This window comes from Tupaia chinensis, unplaced genomic scaffold (genome assembly GCF_000334495.1).
Source record: "Tupaia chinensis unplaced genomic scaffold, TupChi_1.0 Scaffold149383_1, whole genome shotgun sequence".
NCBI lineage: Eukaryota > Metazoa > Chordata > Mammalia > Scandentia > Tupaiidae > Tupaia > Tupaia belangeri.
In genome coordinates this window covers 1,518,420-1,537,562 of record NW_006209227.1, presented here as the reverse complement: position 1 = coordinate 1,537,562, position 19,143 = coordinate 1,518,420, and the positions used below count along the sequence as shown (strand labels likewise).

At 39.1% G+C, this 19,143-nt stretch overlaps 1 protein-coding gene across 3 annotated transcripts in view; it reads right to left on the bottom strand.

Annotated features, from left to right (window-relative positions):
• Window positions 1-19,143, bottom strand: part of DIS3L2 (DIS3 like 3'-5' exoribonuclease 2) — a 456,478-nt gene that overhangs the window by 321,207 nt on the left and 116,128 nt on the right. For all 3 annotated transcript variants that reach the window (XM_006171133.3, XM_006171131.3, XM_027769346.1), the window contains one exon: window positions 10,297-10,531. In XM_006171133.3, the coding sequence (XP_006171195.1) occupies window positions 10,297-10,531 (235 nt within the window). The remainder of the gene's footprint in view (window positions 1-10,296; window positions 10,532-19,143) is intronic.

Here is a 19,143-nt window from a genome sequence, read left to right as displayed (position 1 = left end):
TTTCCCACTGGATTGACTGGTACCCCTTGTCAAAAATCAGTTGACTGTATGTTTGGGAATTTATTTCTGGGGACTCTATTCTGTTCCACTGGTCCATGTGTCTGTTTCTGTGCCAGTACCATGCTGTTTTGATTACCACAGCTTTGTAGTATATTTTTGGGTCAGGGAGTGAGATGCCACCCACTCCACTTTTCTTGTGTAGAATTGCTTTGGCAATACAGGGTCTTTTATAATTCCAGACAAATTTTATGATTGTCTTTTCTAGATCTGTGAAGAATGTGCCTGGTACTTTGATTGGCATTGCATTAAATGTGTAGATTGATTTGGGTAGAATCGCCATTTTGGTTATATTAATTCTTCCAATCCAGGAACATGGGGGTGTCCTTCCTCTTTTTTGTGTCATTTTCAATTTCTTTTTTTAGCTTCTCATAGTTTTCCTTGTAGAGGTCTTTAACTTTTTTGGTTAGATTTATTCCTAAATATCTTATATTTTTGGTGGCTATGGTAAATGGAATAACTTTTTTCAGTTCTATCTCAGTCTGCCTGTTATTCGTATATAGAAATGCTATCGATTTCTGTGTATTGATTTTGTATCCTACAACTTTACTGTAATCATGTATTACTTCCAGTAATTTTTCCATGGAGACCATTGGGTCTTCTATGTATACAATCATGTCATCTGCGAATAGAGAGTGTTTCACCTCTTCTTTTCCTATTCAAATGCCTATATGCTAAGAAACAAGACAATCTGGATGAGATGGACAAATTCCTGGACAAATATAATCTACCAAGAATGAGCCAGAAGGATACAGAAAGTCTGAATAGGCCCATAACAAGCCAGGAGATTGAATCAGTAAAATAACTTCCCAACAAAGAAAAGCCCTGGCCCAGATAGATTCACCTCTGAATTCTACAAAACTTTCAAAGAAGAGTTAACCCCATTCTGCTCAAGATATTTCTAAAGATCCAAAAGGGTGAATCTCTCCTTAATTCATTCTATGAAGCCTCTATCACCCTTATCCTTAAAACTGATAAGGACAGGAGAAGGAAGGAAAACTATAGATCAATATCTCTGATGAATATAGATGCAAAGATTCTCAACAAGATACTAGCAAATCGTATCTAACAACTTATAAAAAAGATCATACACCATAACCAGGTAGGCTTTATTCCAGGAATGCAAGGTTGGTTCAACATATGCAAAATCACAAGTGTAATACATCATATCAACAGGAATAAAGAGAAAAACCACATGGTCATATCAATTGATGCAGAAAAAGCATTTGATAAGATACAAAATCCCTTCATGATCAAGACTCTGAGCAAAATTGGCATAAAAGGGCTATTTCTCAACACAATAAAAGCCATCTATGAAAAAACCCATAGCAAAGATCATCCTGAAAGGAGAAAAGCTGAAAGCGTTTCCATTAAACATGGGAACAAGACAAGGATGCCCACTTTCTCCACTCCTTTTTAATATAATACTGGAAATCCTTGGCAACGCAATCAGAAAAGAGGAAAAAATAAAAGGCATTTGAATAGGAAAAGAAGAGGTGAAACTCTCTCTGAGGCATTATTTACTCTTTACATCTTGTTCTCCACTGAATGTAAAGTAGGGTTAAGTCAACAAACTGAACTGGCAGCAGGCTGAATCCAGCCACAACCACTTGTTTCCATATTCTCTATGCTGTTTCAGACTACTGCAATCGAGGGAAGTGGCTGAAAATATTTATTATTCACAGAAATCTTTTGCTGACCCCCTACTCTAATGACCAAGAGAATGTGTGCTTACCTATGTGTTTTCTAGAATTTTCTAAGACACTACAGTATAAGTAAGTGCATTTAGAGGTTAACGCAATTTGTTCTCAATATTTCAACTGTGGTTATACCTGCTATAATCGCATTAACCTTATTAACACCCAACAAATTATTATTCTGAAATCCAAAGTTTTCTTTAATGTACAAAGAAACAAAACTAGGTAAACACTTATTTTGCAAAATTATTTTGAAACTTTCTCAGTTTTAAATACAGAAAAATTTATAGGTATAATCTACATACACAAAAGCACTCTGGGGTCTTCAGGGATTTTTAAGAGTGTACAGATATCTTGAGAATATCTTGAGAAGATTCTCAAAAACTTGAGAATCACTTGTTTCAATCATTTGCATCCTTAGAGTTTACAATGATAATCTGTTTGGATCTACAAAAGAACGTTTAAAGTCCTCACTGAATATTTCTAATAAAGGGAAAAGAGCTGCTTTAAGTTAAAAAGTACTGTACATCACAAAATAGAAGCTGAAAAGCATACTAACCCAATAAACATGCACATGACCATGGTAAAAATGGGTCCTCAAAAGTCAACAAGACAAGACTGAAGTCAGATCTTCTAAGCCATGTAGTATTTCTGACTCTCAAAGCATCCCCACTAAGTAGAGAGTATGATGAAGAGATGAACATGCAGAATGGAGGGTTGATTGATATAATTCTATATTGAGGTTTTGGAGATCCATATGCACAGACACACACACATTTTTCTTGCAAAGCATACATTTTATATTGAGAAATACAGGCCATGTAATAGACTGCACAGAAAATGTCAATAAATTATAACAAACATACAGAGAACCAGTTCTATTATTATAATTCTCTGAATAAACATTAACAAAAAGGAACAGCAAATAAAATGTAGAAATGACATATCCTTAATAAGTAAACTAGTTATATAAGAAACATATAAGAAATCAAAAAGGAGGGACTAGCATATGGCATAGCAATTACATTGCTGGGTTCTCACATGGCTGACCATGGTTCGAGATCTGAACCTAGTGGCTTGAAATTACACCAAGCACATGTGCACATGTGCCTAAGGTCTCGGGATGAGAATGGAGAAGGGACTGTAGCATGGCCATCTCCCCTGGGGGTTGATTTCTCACTTTCTGTCTCTCTCCATCTCTCTGGTGACTGCATGTGCCCTATGGCAAAAATCTCTCAAAAAAAAAAAAAATGGGGCCAGGGGCTAGCACATGGTGTAGTAGTTAAGACTCCCACATGAACAACTGAGGTTTGAGTTCTGAAGCCTATGGCTTGAAAATCACCCCACACACATGTGCGTCCATGCCCTAAATCCCGAGAGGAGACTGGAGGAGGAGGGATTGAGGTGTGGCCATCCCCGCTGGGGAGTGATTTCGCACTTCCTTTCTCTCTTTCTTTCTTGGGAGAGCACGTGTGCCCTATGGCAAAAACTTTGTGGGAAAAAGAGGGTCAGATAGTGGTAGAGCAGTAAGACAAAAGTCCTGCAGCCTCCCTCTACACCTCAGGCACATGTACACATGCCCGTGATCAGGGACCACTAAGGTTGAGAGTAGACTTGATATGAGGGTCCTTTTGGGGGTATCTGTCGCTGTTTCTTTTTCTCTTTCTAAAGAAATAAACTTTTAAAAATTTCAAAGGAAACAAGAAAGTTAAAAAAAGCTGAATATTCAACTCAAGAAGTAGACAAAAAGGCAAAAAAGCTAAATCTCCTTCAAATAAAGAATTAAACAACAAGTAATAAGAGTAAATATCCATTACACACACACACACACACACACACACACACACACAATCACTAACAATAAAATTACCATCATCGGGACTAGCAGTTTGCACAATGGCTATGTCACTGGACTCCCATGTAGTCGATTGTGGTTCAAGTCCCAGACCCAGCGGCTTAAACTCACTCTGGCAGTGTGCGTGTGTGCCCAAGATCCCGAGAGGATAATGGATGAGAAGCGATTGTGGCATGGCCATCCCCCCTGGGGGGTGATTTCTCACTTTCTGTCTCTCTGTCTCTCTGGCAAGTGCACGCGCCCTACAGCAAAAACCTCTCAAAAAAAAAAAAAGAGAGAGAGAGAGAAATAACATAACCAAAAAGTTTGTTCTTTGAAAAGATTAGTAAGATAGGTCTTTGGCAAGCAAGAGTTTTCAAGAAAAAAAAATAAGAAAGAGAATATTCCAATAATTAAAATATAGAATGAAAAGAGGTGCCTAAGTGTAAGCACAAAGGATGTTTTAATGATAAAAAATATTAAAGCATATTAGTAATATCTCTATGCTAAAAAATGTGAATGGATAAGTTCCCATTAAATTATGGTAAAATTGGCACAAGAAGAAATAGAGAAACATGGGCCAGTTAGCTAGTGGTTATGGGGCTGGGTCCCGCAGGGCCAACTGCACAGTTCGAGTTCCAGACCCAGTGGCTTGAAAAATATGCTGGGAAGGTATATTTTGGGCACCCATGCTCAAAATCCCAAGAAGAGAATGGAGGAAAAGGATTGTAGGGTGGCCTTCCCCCAGGAAGTGCATTCTCACTTACCCCCCCCCCCCGTTTCTCTCTTTCTCTGTCTCTCTGAGGTGAGGGCACATATCCTGTAGCAAACTTTTTAAAAAAGAAAAAGTAGAGAACCTGAACAGATCAATTAGTAGTCAAGACGTTAAAACAGCAGAGATCTTGCCCCCTGAAAAACAGCAGGTGCAGATAATTTTACAGTGCGTTCTACCAAATTCTGAGAACAGTTAATGCCTGTGTCATACAAGCTGTTCTAGAAAAACAGGAAACAATAAAAAACTGATCAGAACACTTCACAAAGCTATTATAATCTTGATTCTAAAAATCAGACAATGACAATAAAATTATAGATCCATTTTAATATGATACAAAAATCTTATACTAAGTATTTTCAGTGTATTTAAAAAATAACACATCACGATTTATGCTTGGAATTCAAGGATAGTTCAACATCGGAAAGATATTTTAAAAAGATAGACCTTACGATAACAAGAATGAGCATTATAAAGTTCAGCAAAAGTAAAATTGCACATTTAATAAAAGGTTACATGGAAAATATTTTTGTGACCTAGCAACAGGGAAAAAACTTAAAAACCCATGGAGTATAAGATTAATTTTATCACATAAAAATTAAGAATTTTTATTCAGTGAAAGCCACCACAGATGAAGTTAAAAGATAAATGACTAATGAAAGAATGGGAGAGGACAGTATTTTTAATGCCTAAATTGGAAAGATGATTATAGAAAATAGATAGAAAGTTTCTGCAAATCAGCAAGAGAATAGTAACCCTAACAGAACAATGGGCAAATTAAATAATATGAAAAGGCAATTAACAGAACTTGATCTAGAGTACAAAAATTAGAAAGCTGGATAAATCTAATTTTTGTAAGATGGACCAGCCGGTGGCATGGTGGTTTAGGCAGCTGCATCCCACGTGGCCGACTGTGAAATTCAAGTCCTGGACCTGGACCTGGTGGCTTGAAAAACACCTTAGCGTGTATGCATGCCCCAAATCCCTGGAGGAGAATGGAAGAGAAGGGACTGCATCATTACCACCCGCTCCCTCCTTCTCACCAGGGATGCTTTCCCATTCCCCCAACCCTCTGTCGCTGGCAAGTGCAGGCGTCCTATAAAAAAATTTGTTTAATAAATTAAAAGATTGAAAATAACAACAATAATAATAATGACAGAAGATTTAAGAAGCTTTGTGCACTGCAAATGAAAGTGCAGCCTGCTGTCATCATTCTGGCTTGGATCAAGGACTCCATTAATAAAGAACTGCTCCTCTGCTTCTCGCTGCCTCTGTGCATGTATTTCTCTGGGGCAAAGTCACAGGGAGGAGTGGTTCCTCTAGCACAGGATTTGGGTCTTACAACACTGAAGGTCCTGACCATCGCACCATCCACCTTGTCTAAAAGGGGAAAGCAGAAATTCCCACTCTGTCTGTTGAACAGAAAGACTTGTGCCGGGAAGGTGTATTTTGGGCACCTTGTATTTTTTTTTAAAACCAAGAGATAGCATAGTTTTTAAGGTGCTGGACGCCCACATGGCCAACCATGGTTTGAGTCCCAGATACTGCAACTTGAAAAACATGCCAGGCACAAGTGCTTGCATGCCCCAAATCCCAGGACAATGGAGGAAAAGGGATTCCAGAGTGGCCACCCCCACAGTGGGTGATTTCTCACATTCCCTTTCTCTATCTCTCTCCAGTGAGTGCACACTCCCTATGACAAAAAATTATGAAAAAGAAATTTGGTTATTTAAAAATTGACATGGGGTCAGCAGGTGGTGTGATAGTTAAGGTGCTAGACTTTCACATAACTGACCACAGTTCAAGTCCTGGACCTGGCAACTTGAAAATCACATTGGCACATGTGCATGTTTGCCCAAAATCCTGAGAAAAGAATGGAACAAAAGGGATTGCAGCATGACTATCCACCCTGGGGGAGTGATTTCTCACTTTCTCCCTCTCTGTCTTGAGCAAGTGCCCTATGGCAACAACCTAAAAAAAAAAAAAAAAAAAAAAAAGACACATAACAGTGTCCAAAATTGTGGGTAATGGGAAGATATCATGTATTTAAATTTAACACAATTTCTGAAAAAAACATGGCTGTCTTCTAGTTAGTAATCATCATTATACACAGTAAAGAGCTGGAAGTGCGGGGAAGAATAGCTCTGAGAAAGAAGACAATTTGGAGAAAAGGTTCTTGGGGCTTCAGTACTCCCAAAGTATCACATGGGAATAATCATATGGGTCTTAGGGAAAGTTTACGTTGTTCTGAAGGTTACGGTTTGTTTCGAAAACCAATTTCAAAACCTCAAATGGTGCAAAAAGTACTAATATCTTCCCCTTTTCTCAACTAAAGGGGATTATGGTTACTTTTTATTCAAAGAAATAAAGCTTTAAAAATCAAGGTGCAAAAAGGGCCTGTCTTGGAAGGAGATCAATCTAAAACAAGAAAGAAGGAGTCTGCTTGACTCCCAAAGGTGACATGGGCAGTCCCCAGAGGAGGAGTAATAAACTAATTCTAGTCTCAGGAGAGACTAAGGATTCCATGTGGATTCTGTGCCTCAGAACACAGGTGAAGTTGGCCAAGAGACACAAGTGAAAAGGCCATCATAGACTCCACATCAAACCCACACCCACTCATCACGTACTTGCACAGGCTTGTCCCCAGACCAGAAAACTGAAAAAGATCCTTGCAAGACCTACCGAGAGGCAAGGCAAGAAGTCTGCTTCACAGCCCATGATTACCAGGATCCAGAGGCCAAAACTGTTCTTAAAATTCTTGGTGATGGAAGATGGACAACTACTTTGTCACTCAACCCTGGCGATTCTTATCCTCTGAAGTGTGCTAGCCAGGCAACTGTTACCCAGACATTTTTAGACATTTAAGCATTTGACACGAAGGACAGTTAACTGAGTTGCCCCTGGCCTCCACCAATGGCAGACTTCCATGCTAACAAAGATGCTGCTTATAAGACGTAAAAGCAGCCACAGGACTAGACCTTTGAGAAGGGCCCAGGTCTTCAGCCTCCTCTCTTTCAGAGGCTGAAGATGATACAGGTCCATGCTGCCTTCCTAAAAGACACTTGTGTGGGTCTGGGACACCCAGAGGTTCTTTCTCTTAATGCAATGATGGGCACTAGCTGTAGACACCTGGGCTATATACTGACTTACAGAAAAACCGCTTATCATAAAGGTGTAATGTTTCTTGGGCAAACAGAGATGAACTATGCATACACATGCAATATGTGGCATTAGCTTTGAGTAAAGAAACATGCTCTTAAAACAAAAACAAACCAAAAAACACTTTTGAACACAAGCATGAACTAGGATTAACAATCCACTTACAAGTACAATGCCAAGCAAAGAAACTTTCTAGAAGTCTTAGGAAAAGTTTATGATGTTCTTAAGGTTATGGTTTGTTTCAATAACAAATTTTAAAACCTTAAATGGTGCAAAAAGTACTAACATCCTAACTATAACCAGATTTTTTTTATTATTCTGAGCAAGAAAAGCTGGTTGAAATATCCTAAAAAACGCTGTGATTTTTAAAAGAGCAAATTGCAATTTTCCTAAATATCAAGAGGGCAAGAAATGAGAAACAGTTATGTGGTTTCACAAACTCCCTATTTAGAGGCAAGCAGGAAAGAGAAATCCATACCAGATACTGGGGAAGGATTAAGGTTGTTCCCTCAGTCAGGGTTAGCAAGGGAGCAATATAAATAACAATGGGCAGAAAGAACGGATAAAGACTATGGAGAAAACGTGGAGGGTGGATGTGTGTTCAGTGACACGCACTAGTGAGAGAGAGGGAAGGAATTACCACGGCCAAGCAGGAGCACGTCTGGCACCAGGGCTTCCCACACAAAGGGCAGAGTGAACTGCTAGCATCCAACCGAGGCAAAGGTTTTGCCATTACTTCCATTCATCAATATTTCCTTGCCCTCATATTAGCATCAACCACTAATGAGAGATCAAGGTGTCAATCCTTCAGCTTGGAGGAAAAGAAGCTGCTGAGACCTGCCAAGCCCAATCATCAGCGTTAGGTTTCCATAAAGTAGTTTTAGGCCAAACAGTCAATGCAATTTAAAGTGTTGCTCTGTCCTATGAATCACTCTCTGGTGATGTTGGTGAAGGATGAGGCTATTTAGGGTCCTGGTTACTTCCTTCTCCTCTCATTAAAAAGCCATGACTCACAGCACTGATGCTGTTATGATAATACACACACACTTTAAGAAGATTACAGTGTTCAACTATTTTTAAGGAAAGAAAGTGGAAATATCAGAAGAATGTGGCTTCAAGGACTAGCATCCAAATGAAATTGGCTAAGGCCTGATGAGCGAAACCACTAGCTACTTAAGCATGCCACAAAACAAGAGGAACCTGGGACCCTCAGGTTAGTATACCTGACAGAGGAAGCACTAGTCTCTTCATTCAAAACGAACATCAAAGTTGAGAGACCAGCAGTTAGTGTAATGGCTATATCGCTGGACTCCCATATAGTCAACCATGGTTCGTATCCCGGACCCTAGTGGCTTAAAACTCACGTAGGGCATGAGGAGAATGGAGAAGGGATTGCGGCATGGCCAGCCCCCCCCCCCGGGGGGGGTGGTGATTTCTTGCTTTCTGTCTGTTTGGCAAGGGCATGCGTCTTATAGCAAAAAAAAAAAAACCTCTCCAAAAAAATAAACATCAAAGTTGGAAAGTCACTCTGAATGAGTAGTTGACACCAAAAAGGGCACATGCTTTCAGGAGACGCTCTCCTGCCAAGTCACTACCCACCAGCAGTGGAGAAGAGCAGGGTAAGCCTCCTGCAGGCACTTCCTGAAATCAGCTCCAGCTTACTCCAGGATGCAGTGCAGTGTGCTGACCAGGCCCTATCACGGTCCTCTGCTGCACATCCTCCTCTAGTAATCTTCTGGCATTTCTTGTAGCCTTTCATGAGGACATGCCAGAAACTTCTTCCTGACAACGAAGCTCATTATACAGTCAGTATGGCCAGGCTGGTGTTCCTCAATCTTTTTCATTTCATGGTACATGTAAAACTTAGCTTAGATAAAAAATATAGAAGCTACTTACAAACTCTTAGAAATCTACATGTTGAAATATTCAAATGGTAACTGCATAGGACCCTTGGCCATGGCTCCTTGCTCATGTGTTTGCAGTTGCTTTTATCCTACATTCAGGGGACTCATGGTTCAGAGTTTGAGCAGAGAAAATAATACAGGCTTTTAAAAAAAGGCTTATAATTAGGGCACCTTTTAAAGATAATCTGCTAATAAATTTTCGGGTGCTCCATGCCCACTACAATGACAGAAATACTTTTTTCTAAGAGAGATTTTTGCTATAAGGTGCATGCACTTGTCAGACAGAGACTGAGAGATAGAAAGCGAGAAATCACTCCCCGGGGGGACAGCCCCGCCACAATCCCTTCACCTCCATTCTCCTCTCGGGATCTTGGGCACACACGCAAACGTGCCTGGCATGAGTTTCAAGCCACCGGGTCTGGGACTCAAACAGCAGTCAACTACATGGAAGTCTCACGTAATCATTTCACCATCTGCTGGTCTCCCCCCGTAAAAATACTTTTAAAAGTTACTGAATTAAAACAAAACCAAAGATAAAGACATTTTCCTAAGATTTTTAAAGACCAGCTTAATTCTGTTCTTATCAACCACAGGTGACACTGGACTCACTGCAGGAAATTTTCACACATCTCAAAGCCTCCTGGAAACATGGCAACACCAAACATTGGCCACACAAACCACGGGCAGCACTTGGGCCCATGCTCATAACCAGCAGCTAGAAGCCTGTCAAGGACCCTCTCTTCTGAAAGGTAGATGGGTCAGAAATGAGGACTAGACGAAATGTACTCTGTGACTCTTTCTACAGCAGAGAGAATGCCAATACTTAAAACCATTAGTTTCCCAAGACAAAACGTCGGACAGTCATGTACTTACCTTTTTCGTGAACACAAATGGAGAGTTTCTGAACTCCATCAACCAGCACATTTTTTGTGCTGCTATGTCCATCTTCTGAGTCACTGTCATCAAACTGAGCTTCGATAATAACATCAGGACTGTCATTTGAGCCTTTTGGAGACTGCTGTGGAAGATGGTGTCCACAGAGCTCCTCAGGGAGAGCTGACTCACAGGCCGCTTCTGTCTCTCTGTCAGTGCTCTCTGGCTTAATGACCTGAGGAATAGATTTTAAAAGTCTGTTAAATCACTGGGAGTAGAAAACCACAGATTTCTCTTTCTAAGGAAAAAACGGCCCATTCTGAAACTGACAGCATCAACACTCACCATGTCATCTGAACAGGGATCTTTATTTTCCAGATACACACACCACCTTACAAAGATAATCAAGCCACCGCCGGACCAGCAGTTAGCGTAATGGCTATGTCGCTGGACTCCCATGTAGCCGACCACGGTTCGCGTCTCAGACCCGGTGGCTTAAAACTCACGCCGGGCACATGTGCATGTGTGCCCAAGATCCCGAGAGGAGAATGGAGAAGAAGGGATTGCAGCATGGCCATCCCCTCTGGGGGGTGATTTCTCGCTTTCTGTCTCTCTGTCTCTGTCTGTCTGGCAAGCGCATGTGCCCTATAGCAAAAACCTCTCAAAAAAAAAAAAGATAATCAAGCCACCAAAGCCAGGCTGGCACCCAGCCCTTCAGGAAGCCCCAAATTCATGCCATATCTACTCATTTTTCTAATCAACACTTGCATCCCCTCTCTCCCGAAGGCTTGGAATACCAGAAGTACCATGCAGCCTCAGAAGCATTAAGGTATTGGAGCAATTTTTGACAGGATGTTAAGGAATGAGAAAAGAACTCGACAAAGTATGTCTCTATGTATGCTCTTTCCCAAAGAAGCCACAAGAATACAAGCTGGAAAAAAAAAAAATGCGAGCAAGAGTTTATATAAATGTTCTCATAAAAATAAAAGTTTTGGGACAGGCAGGTGGCATGGTAGTTAAGGTGCTGGACTCCTGCGGTTTGAGTCCCAGACCTGGTGACTTGCTTTCACACTTTCCCTTTCTCTCTGTGTGTGTATCTCTCTAGTCAAATTAAAAATAATAATAATTATATGTGTATATATATATATAAATATATATACACACACACATATATATAATATTAAATAAGTAATTTTTTAAATAAAGTAAAAAATAATAATAAAAGCCTTAATTCTCCACTTCAAGGCCTGGGATCAGTATTTAAAGCACACAGACTGACGGACATTCACACAAGCAATAAAAATGAAACAAATGGAGAAAAGAATCCAGATACCAATCCCTTTATGAGTCTGTCACATGGCAGTCACAGGACGGAGTTCTCCACATCTATGAGTACTATATTACAGTACATCAGGTGTTGCTGAGTCACTGAAGACCTGCAACCCTTCAAATAAACCTGTCCATCTACACTAGCAAAAAAGACAGTGGGCGATTTTGTAGGTCTACTTGGAATACCATATCCTTTCGAAAAATCTATTTCTATATAAGAAATCTACATGCAATTTAAATATACAATTAAAATTAAAATGACCATATTATGCATATACAAAAATATTTTTAAAGTGAATTTTATCTTTACCTATAGTATATGCCCTTCATCCTCTCAAATAAATGCTGGCAGGGCCATCTCATGCCAGGCACCCTCAGGAGGCCTACATTCTAGTGGTAAATAGTTTCTTCATTGGACAAATCATTATGAATACTTTCCATGGTGTCAGGCACTGTTCTAGGTGCCAGTGATGCACCAGTGAACATGATCAAAAGTCTCTAAGTGTGGTTAAAAACACAGAGAGAGAAGGAAAAGGTAGATTAAGAAGCTAAGAGAGTAGCAGAGAAGGTGAAGCTAGTTTACCTGGAGGGCAGGTAAGGAACACCTCCCAGAGGAACCAGACTTTGAGCAGAGACCAGAATGAAGCTGAGTGAACTTCTCTAGCAGTTTCTCCATTGGTCTGTATTTGATACACCTAATATTTTATGAGTTTAACCTGAAAGTTTTAAAATAGGTGACTACTGGGACCAGCAGATGGCATAGCAGTTACATTGCTTAATTTCCACATGGCTGACCACAGTTCGAGTCCCAGACCTGGTGGCTTAAAAATCACATCAGGCACATGTGTGCGCAATGGCCAAGATCCCAGGAGGAGAATAGAGGAGAAAGGATTACAGTGGGGCTATCCCGTTGGGGGGTGACTTCTCACTTTGCCTCTCACTGTCTCTGTCTGTCTGTCTCTCTCTCTAGTGAACACACATGCCCTAAGACAAAAACCTCTTAAACAAACAGACAAAGATGACTGACTAACTGCAACAAATCACATTAATGTTCTAATTAGATGATATAAAAGTCATGCTTAACGAAGACTGTCATCTTAAACAAGGCAGAAAAAAATTATTAAAATAAATCTTCCCTGAAATATTTTAAAGCTATAATTAATATAGTCATTCCTAGATGATTAATTTATAATATCCACTCAGGAAACCAAAGTAAAAATAGCAAAAATATATTCATTTACAATCGGAATAAAGACTGTAAGAATACATTGCCAGAGTATTAAAAAAGCTGAGGGATATACAGTGAAAGAAAAATTTGTAAAACAATGGCTAACTTTTCTGATCAAAATTGTGCCTTTTAATAATTTTTTTAAAAACTTGGTTCCTGATCTCATAGTACATTAAGTTTTCTTTAAATGTTTGCTTTGCATTGATTCATCAGATTTACTCATTCCTGTATTTGATCATTCATCCATTATTTCCATGAGAAGTTTAGAAATAAGCAAAGCTCCTTTTCTTTTTTATTTTTTTTTTCCTGTCCCCAATCTGAGAGTCATTTAATTTTTTTTCCACTTTTCTTTTCCACTCTTGTTGGAAATAATGAAAAACTTGGGAAGGAGAAAAAGATATCCTTTCAGTTTCTGTTGATGTCACTACTTAGAGTATCATATATTGAATCAATAGCCTCAGTACAGTTTATCTTTTGTTTAATTGTGATATTTTAGTTTATTATTAAAAACATAAGAAATTTTGAGGATGATAATTTTTCAATAAAGTATATGGTGCTTTCTACCAAACTATTCTCTGAAAATTTATGAAATATGAATAAGGAAAAGATCATTATTCTCAGAACTCTTAAAAGTGATTGAAAATATCCAGATGAGCATGTGAATGGTTTCTATGTGATCTGATCTGTCATTAATGCTATTTAATGTAGTTACTTCTATACTAGTGATTACTAAAGGGAAGAGACCAGTCTCAAAGATAGGTGAGCAGTCTTCATGTGATTGCTTGTATGTGTCCAGGTACACTGGGAACCAGAAAAGTCCATTTGGGTCAGGGAGGATGGAAAATGGCCCTTAGTTTGGAATGACTGCCCAGCATTGCTTGCTTGTGCTGAGTGTGCTACTGATTCTTATCCTAATACAGTGTTAACAACAGATGTCCTTAGCCAGACCCTCTCAAAAATACTTCTCTCTCTCCTTCTCTCCCTGTCATTTAAAACTAAGTGAATAAATAGATAAAATTTAAAAATAAAAACAGATGTTCTACATGGGAAAAACTGTATGACATTTTGACATGTTCTTCCATTAGTCTGTTTAAAAGTTCTTTTTTTATACTATTGCTTTATTTTTAAATTCAACAGTGAACTTTATATTTCCCATCTTTTTTTTAAATTCAACAGTGAGCTTTATATTTTTCAAAACTCTAGCAAATGTCTCTTTTCCCTGCACCTCATACCCACCATGCACCATTCACTCTCTACCATTACAGTCTCTAGCATTTACACTCATTCTCTACCATCATATTTTCATGTCTCTCAACCTCTGCTGTAGCGCTTAGTACAAACTGAATGGGGATATACAATATGTATCTTTCAAAATTTGGCTCACTTCACACAACATTAAGTCTTCTATATTCATCATATACAGCCAAACTATAGGATCTCATTGTTTCTTACAGTGGTATAATATTTCATAGTATATGTGTGACACAGTTGTTCAACCCAGTCATCATTTTTTAGACACTTAGGTTGGTTCCATGTTTTAGCAATTATAAATAATGCTGCAAAGTGGATGTGCAGATATCTATCCAACTTAGTGTTTTCCTATTCTTTGAATAAATACCAAGAAGTGGGAATAATGGTCACATGAATGTTTTATTTGTGGGATTTTGAGAAACCTCCATATTGTTTTCCACAGAGGTTGAACTACTTTACTTTCCCACCAACAGTGAAAGAGCCTTTTCACCACAGCCTTGTGAACACCTTTCTCTTTTATTAATTCTAGCTTTCTCTTTTCTTGATCCTAGCTATTCTAATTGAGGTTAAATGGTACCTCATTGTGGTTTTAATTTGCATTTCCCTTATGACAAGAGATTTTGAATACTTTTTCAAATGCTACTTGTCCATTCATAAGGCTTCTTTGGAGAGTTGTCTATTCAGTTCATTAGTCCAATTATTTAACTGGATAATTTACTTTTTTATGGGTGAGCTGCTTGAAGACACTATTTAGTCTAAATATCAATCTCTTGTCTGAGAAATAATTTACCAATATTTTCTCCCGTTCTGAGAGTTGTCTGTTCACTCTAGTTATAGTTTCTTTTGCTGTGAGGAAGTTTTTAGTTTGATGTAATCCCACTTGCCTATATTAGGGACTATTGCCTGTGCTTTACGGGTGAGGGCTTTATTTAAGTCTTAATTCTATTTAGATCTTAATTCTAAAAAAAACCTACTGTATTTTTTAAAAAGAAAAGAAAGAAGAAAGGGAGAGAGAGAATCAGGGAAATCTGAATGCTGATGAGATAATGAATGTTAATAATTGCGTGTGTGTGTGTGTGTTTTAAATCTCTAACTTTTGGATGTAACTGAAGTATTCATAGATTAAATGATGGGTCCATCTATACTCATTCCCCAGGTATTTTAATTCAGTCTCATGGCTTCAGATATTTCTCTAAATGCTACCCCAATTCTAATGCCTCTCCTCAATCTTTCGCTTTGATTCCAGGCTCATATCCAATTACCTATTCGACACCTTCACTGGTTGTCAGGGCTCTGTGAGAGCCCACTCCTCACCCAGTGTCGCCTCTCTCAGCAGATGGTACTACCTTTCAGCAGGCTGTTTCATTTTACCTAATGGCAAAGCTGAGTTATTTTTCCTATAGTTTATCATGGAGCATAAATGAAGTGAAGTGAAGAAGTGACGTGATGGGACATGACATGATGTGACATAACCACGGTCCTGGCACACAGTAGGTACTCAGGTCTCTTTTAAAGCAAAGATGGCACACTGCATCTGATATCCCCACATATCTAAAATCTATCCAACTCTCAAGGAAGGTCTAGTCCAATGGCTTGGGTTTTCTATAATCCAGAACCTACCACATATAATCCAGAATCTTCCCAGATCTTCCCCCATCACCCTTACATGCTAAAAACAAGAGTAATTTCTCCTTTTTATAAAGTTCTGGAAGAATTTATCTATCACTCTGTTATGCCACTTCTCAATTTCTCTACCACAATAGTATTATTTATATGATTTTTTTCATCTGTTAAGATTATTTGAGGACCAGCAGTTGGCATAATGGCTATGTCGCTGGACTCCCATGTAGTTGACTGCAGTTCGGTCTCAGATCCAGTAGCTTAAACTCACACCAGGCACGTGTGCATGTGTGCCCAAGATCCCAAGAGGAGAATGGAGGAGAAGGGATTGCAGCATCGCCATCCCCCTGTAGGTTGATTTCTCACTTTCTGTCTCTCTGTCTCTTTCTTTCTGGTGAGTACACATGCCCTATAGTAAAAACTTCTCAAAAAAAAAAAAAAAAAGACGATTTGCTCACCAATGATATTTTATGTATCTTTGTATATTTTATAGCCTCTTGTATCTATTTGATGAATAAACAGATGGATGAATAGGCAGAAGATGGGAAGATGAATACAAAAAATTACCAGGATGCAAGAGGGCTTTCAGAAAACTTTTCAGGCACAAGAGTATGTGAGTTAGAAACTAGCAGCCCAGTTTTCCTTGGATCTGTAAAATAAGAGGTTTTCTTGTGTGGGATTGACTTTGAAAAAGTTGAAAAGTCTAACTCTGTAATTCTCCACTTTGAAGGTCAGCAGATGCCTTTGACAACCAGATGAAAGCTGTAACTACTTCCGCCACAAAAAAAAATCCCCAGCTACAAGCAGATAGAAAACACTCTATGAGAAAGTCCAGTGAGAAGAGTAAAGTGTCCAGTGCTGGGTGATCAATATTTTGGAGAGTGCTGGACTCACAGTGAAAGGAGGGATCCTAAGGAAAATGGGTATGCTACTGACCTGGTTAACTGAGGACTTTTAAAACTCCTCTGGTTTCTCCACAGACCTGAGAGGGTTAGGAGCTGAATAAATGCACTTACATTCCGAGTGCACACTGCAACTAGGATTAATTCTCCCTTGGACGTTTAATCTAGTCATTGGAGAACAGGACAGAAACAGATTAGTGAGGAAATCAAATCTCTGGGTCATACAGAACTCTTTCACTCTCATTCTTGTTCCACACACTGGGTAAGATGAACATCACACCGAAAAAAAACTAACAATCAAAATATACGGGACCAGCAGACAGTGTAATGGTTACATCACTGGACTCACATGTAGTAAACTGCAGTTCAAGTTCCGGACCCAGTAGCTTAAAACTCACACTGGGTGTGGTGTGCGTGTGTGTCCAAAATCCTAAGAAGAAAACGGAGGAGAAATTATAGTGTGGCCATCCCCCTTAGGAGGTAATTTCTCACTTTCTGTCTCTCTGTTTTTCTCTGTATCTCTGGAGAGTGCATGCGCCCTATAGCAAAAATCACCCTTAAAAAAATTGTATGTGTATATATACATACATTTATATATATATATACGCACACACACACATATACAGATATCAATTGAGTATTAATATGAAATAGAGTGAGAGGGTACCAGCTGTGTCTTGAGACCTCCCTGAGCATGCCACACAACCTGTGCCCATGAACCAGGGCTAGCTGAGGGTTGGGGTAGACTATGTGTCAAGACCCTGATGGGGCTTGCTGTCTCTCTATCTCTGTCTCTATCACTTATAGGAGAAATAGAATTTTAAAAAATATTTTTAAAAGATAAAGTGCCAGAGTCATCAAGTGGCGTGGTGGTTGGGGCACAGGACTCCCACATGGCTGACCATGGTTCAGGCACTAGACCTGACAGCTTGCTTTCTCACTTCGCCTTTCTCTCTCTCTCTGGTCAAATTAAAATAATAATAATAAATAAATAAAACTAAATAAATAATATTTTTTCAAAAGATAAGGTATCAGTTGCAGCTATCCTAAAAATGCTCAAGAAATAGCATACTACAATCATTAATTTGAATTTCCTTGACCCCACTCCCTCCAAACAGAGAGTGAGAAGCATTTGTCAGAAATACCTCACATTGTTTTTTCCAGCATAGATCTGTTACCTATCTACTATTTCCTTGAGGAAAGTAAAAGAGGACAACAGAGTAGTGTGGCAGAGTGTTGAGAGGGCAGCAACCCTGGTCCTCCAACAGGTACAATCCTTATGCTCAAGACAAAAGAGAATGCCAACTGACCTCTGCAGTAGGACTGGGCTGGGCTGGGCCAGGAGTCCTGGGGGTGTCCTCAAAGCCCATGAGGGAGGCTGACACTGAGGGACAGCTAGGAGAATCTCACCACTAAAAGGAATAGAAAGTGGGCCTAAGGCCAGAATCTTGAGCTCAGAGATGCAAGAGGAAAAGACGTACCTTTTGGAAAAGGAGGCTGGGGGCAGCGTGACTTCTGTACTTTAAGGGGACACAAGCCCTGTGCTGGCAGATGACTGGTAAAATGCCTTGCAGAATCCTACTTCAAAGGCAAGAATGACTGATGGACCAGAGACACTGCGATAGAATGAGTTGGAAATGGCTAAGGAGCATGCTAATCTAAAAAGAGCAGAATTTTAGAAAATAATATAAAATATGTTTTAAACACACAAAACACTTTAACATAGAGGAAAATAATGATAAATTTAACTCAAAAACTAAAGCTTTCCTTTTATACTAAGATACCATAAAAGAAAATTTAAAAGACAAGCCACAGATGTGCTCAGATCCATAATATTTAAAGAACTCCTAAGAATCAATAAAAAACAGACAATCCAACAGAAAAATAGGGGAAAGGCTTAAAGGCACTTCACAAAATAGAAATGCCAAGAAGCCAATAAAGACAGAAATGCTCGGCCTCACTAGTCATCAGAGAAAAGCAAGTGAAAACCACAATGAGGTATCACTATAGACTCACAGACAGACAAAAATGAAAAGTCTTGACAATAGCTTTTTTTTAGGAATGCAGAGCGACACACTATGGGTATGAAGCAGACCAGACCAGCCCTTTATGGAACATATCAGGACTACCAGGTGGAGCAAACAGTAACCATGCAAGAGTCTCCCACAATGCTTGGCACACAGGACATGCTCAACAAATACAGGTTCTCTTTTCTTCAGAAGAGAATAAGAAAGACTTAAATCAGCTGTAACAGCATAACAAAAGGAATAAAATTATCACCAAGTAGCACTACCAGATAAGTTAAAATGCACGTCCCTATGACACCACAGGAGACTGCAATGTCCTCCCTCAGCACTGTCTAGAAATAAGTTACTTTATCAAGATTGAAACTTAACACCATAAGAAGCAAATCTAAATAAATATAAATGAATAAAATTGGAAGACACTGAAATAAATGTATTTTTTTCTAAAATAATTCTAGGCCTTCTTATCTAAATTTTCACTCCAGTTTTTAAT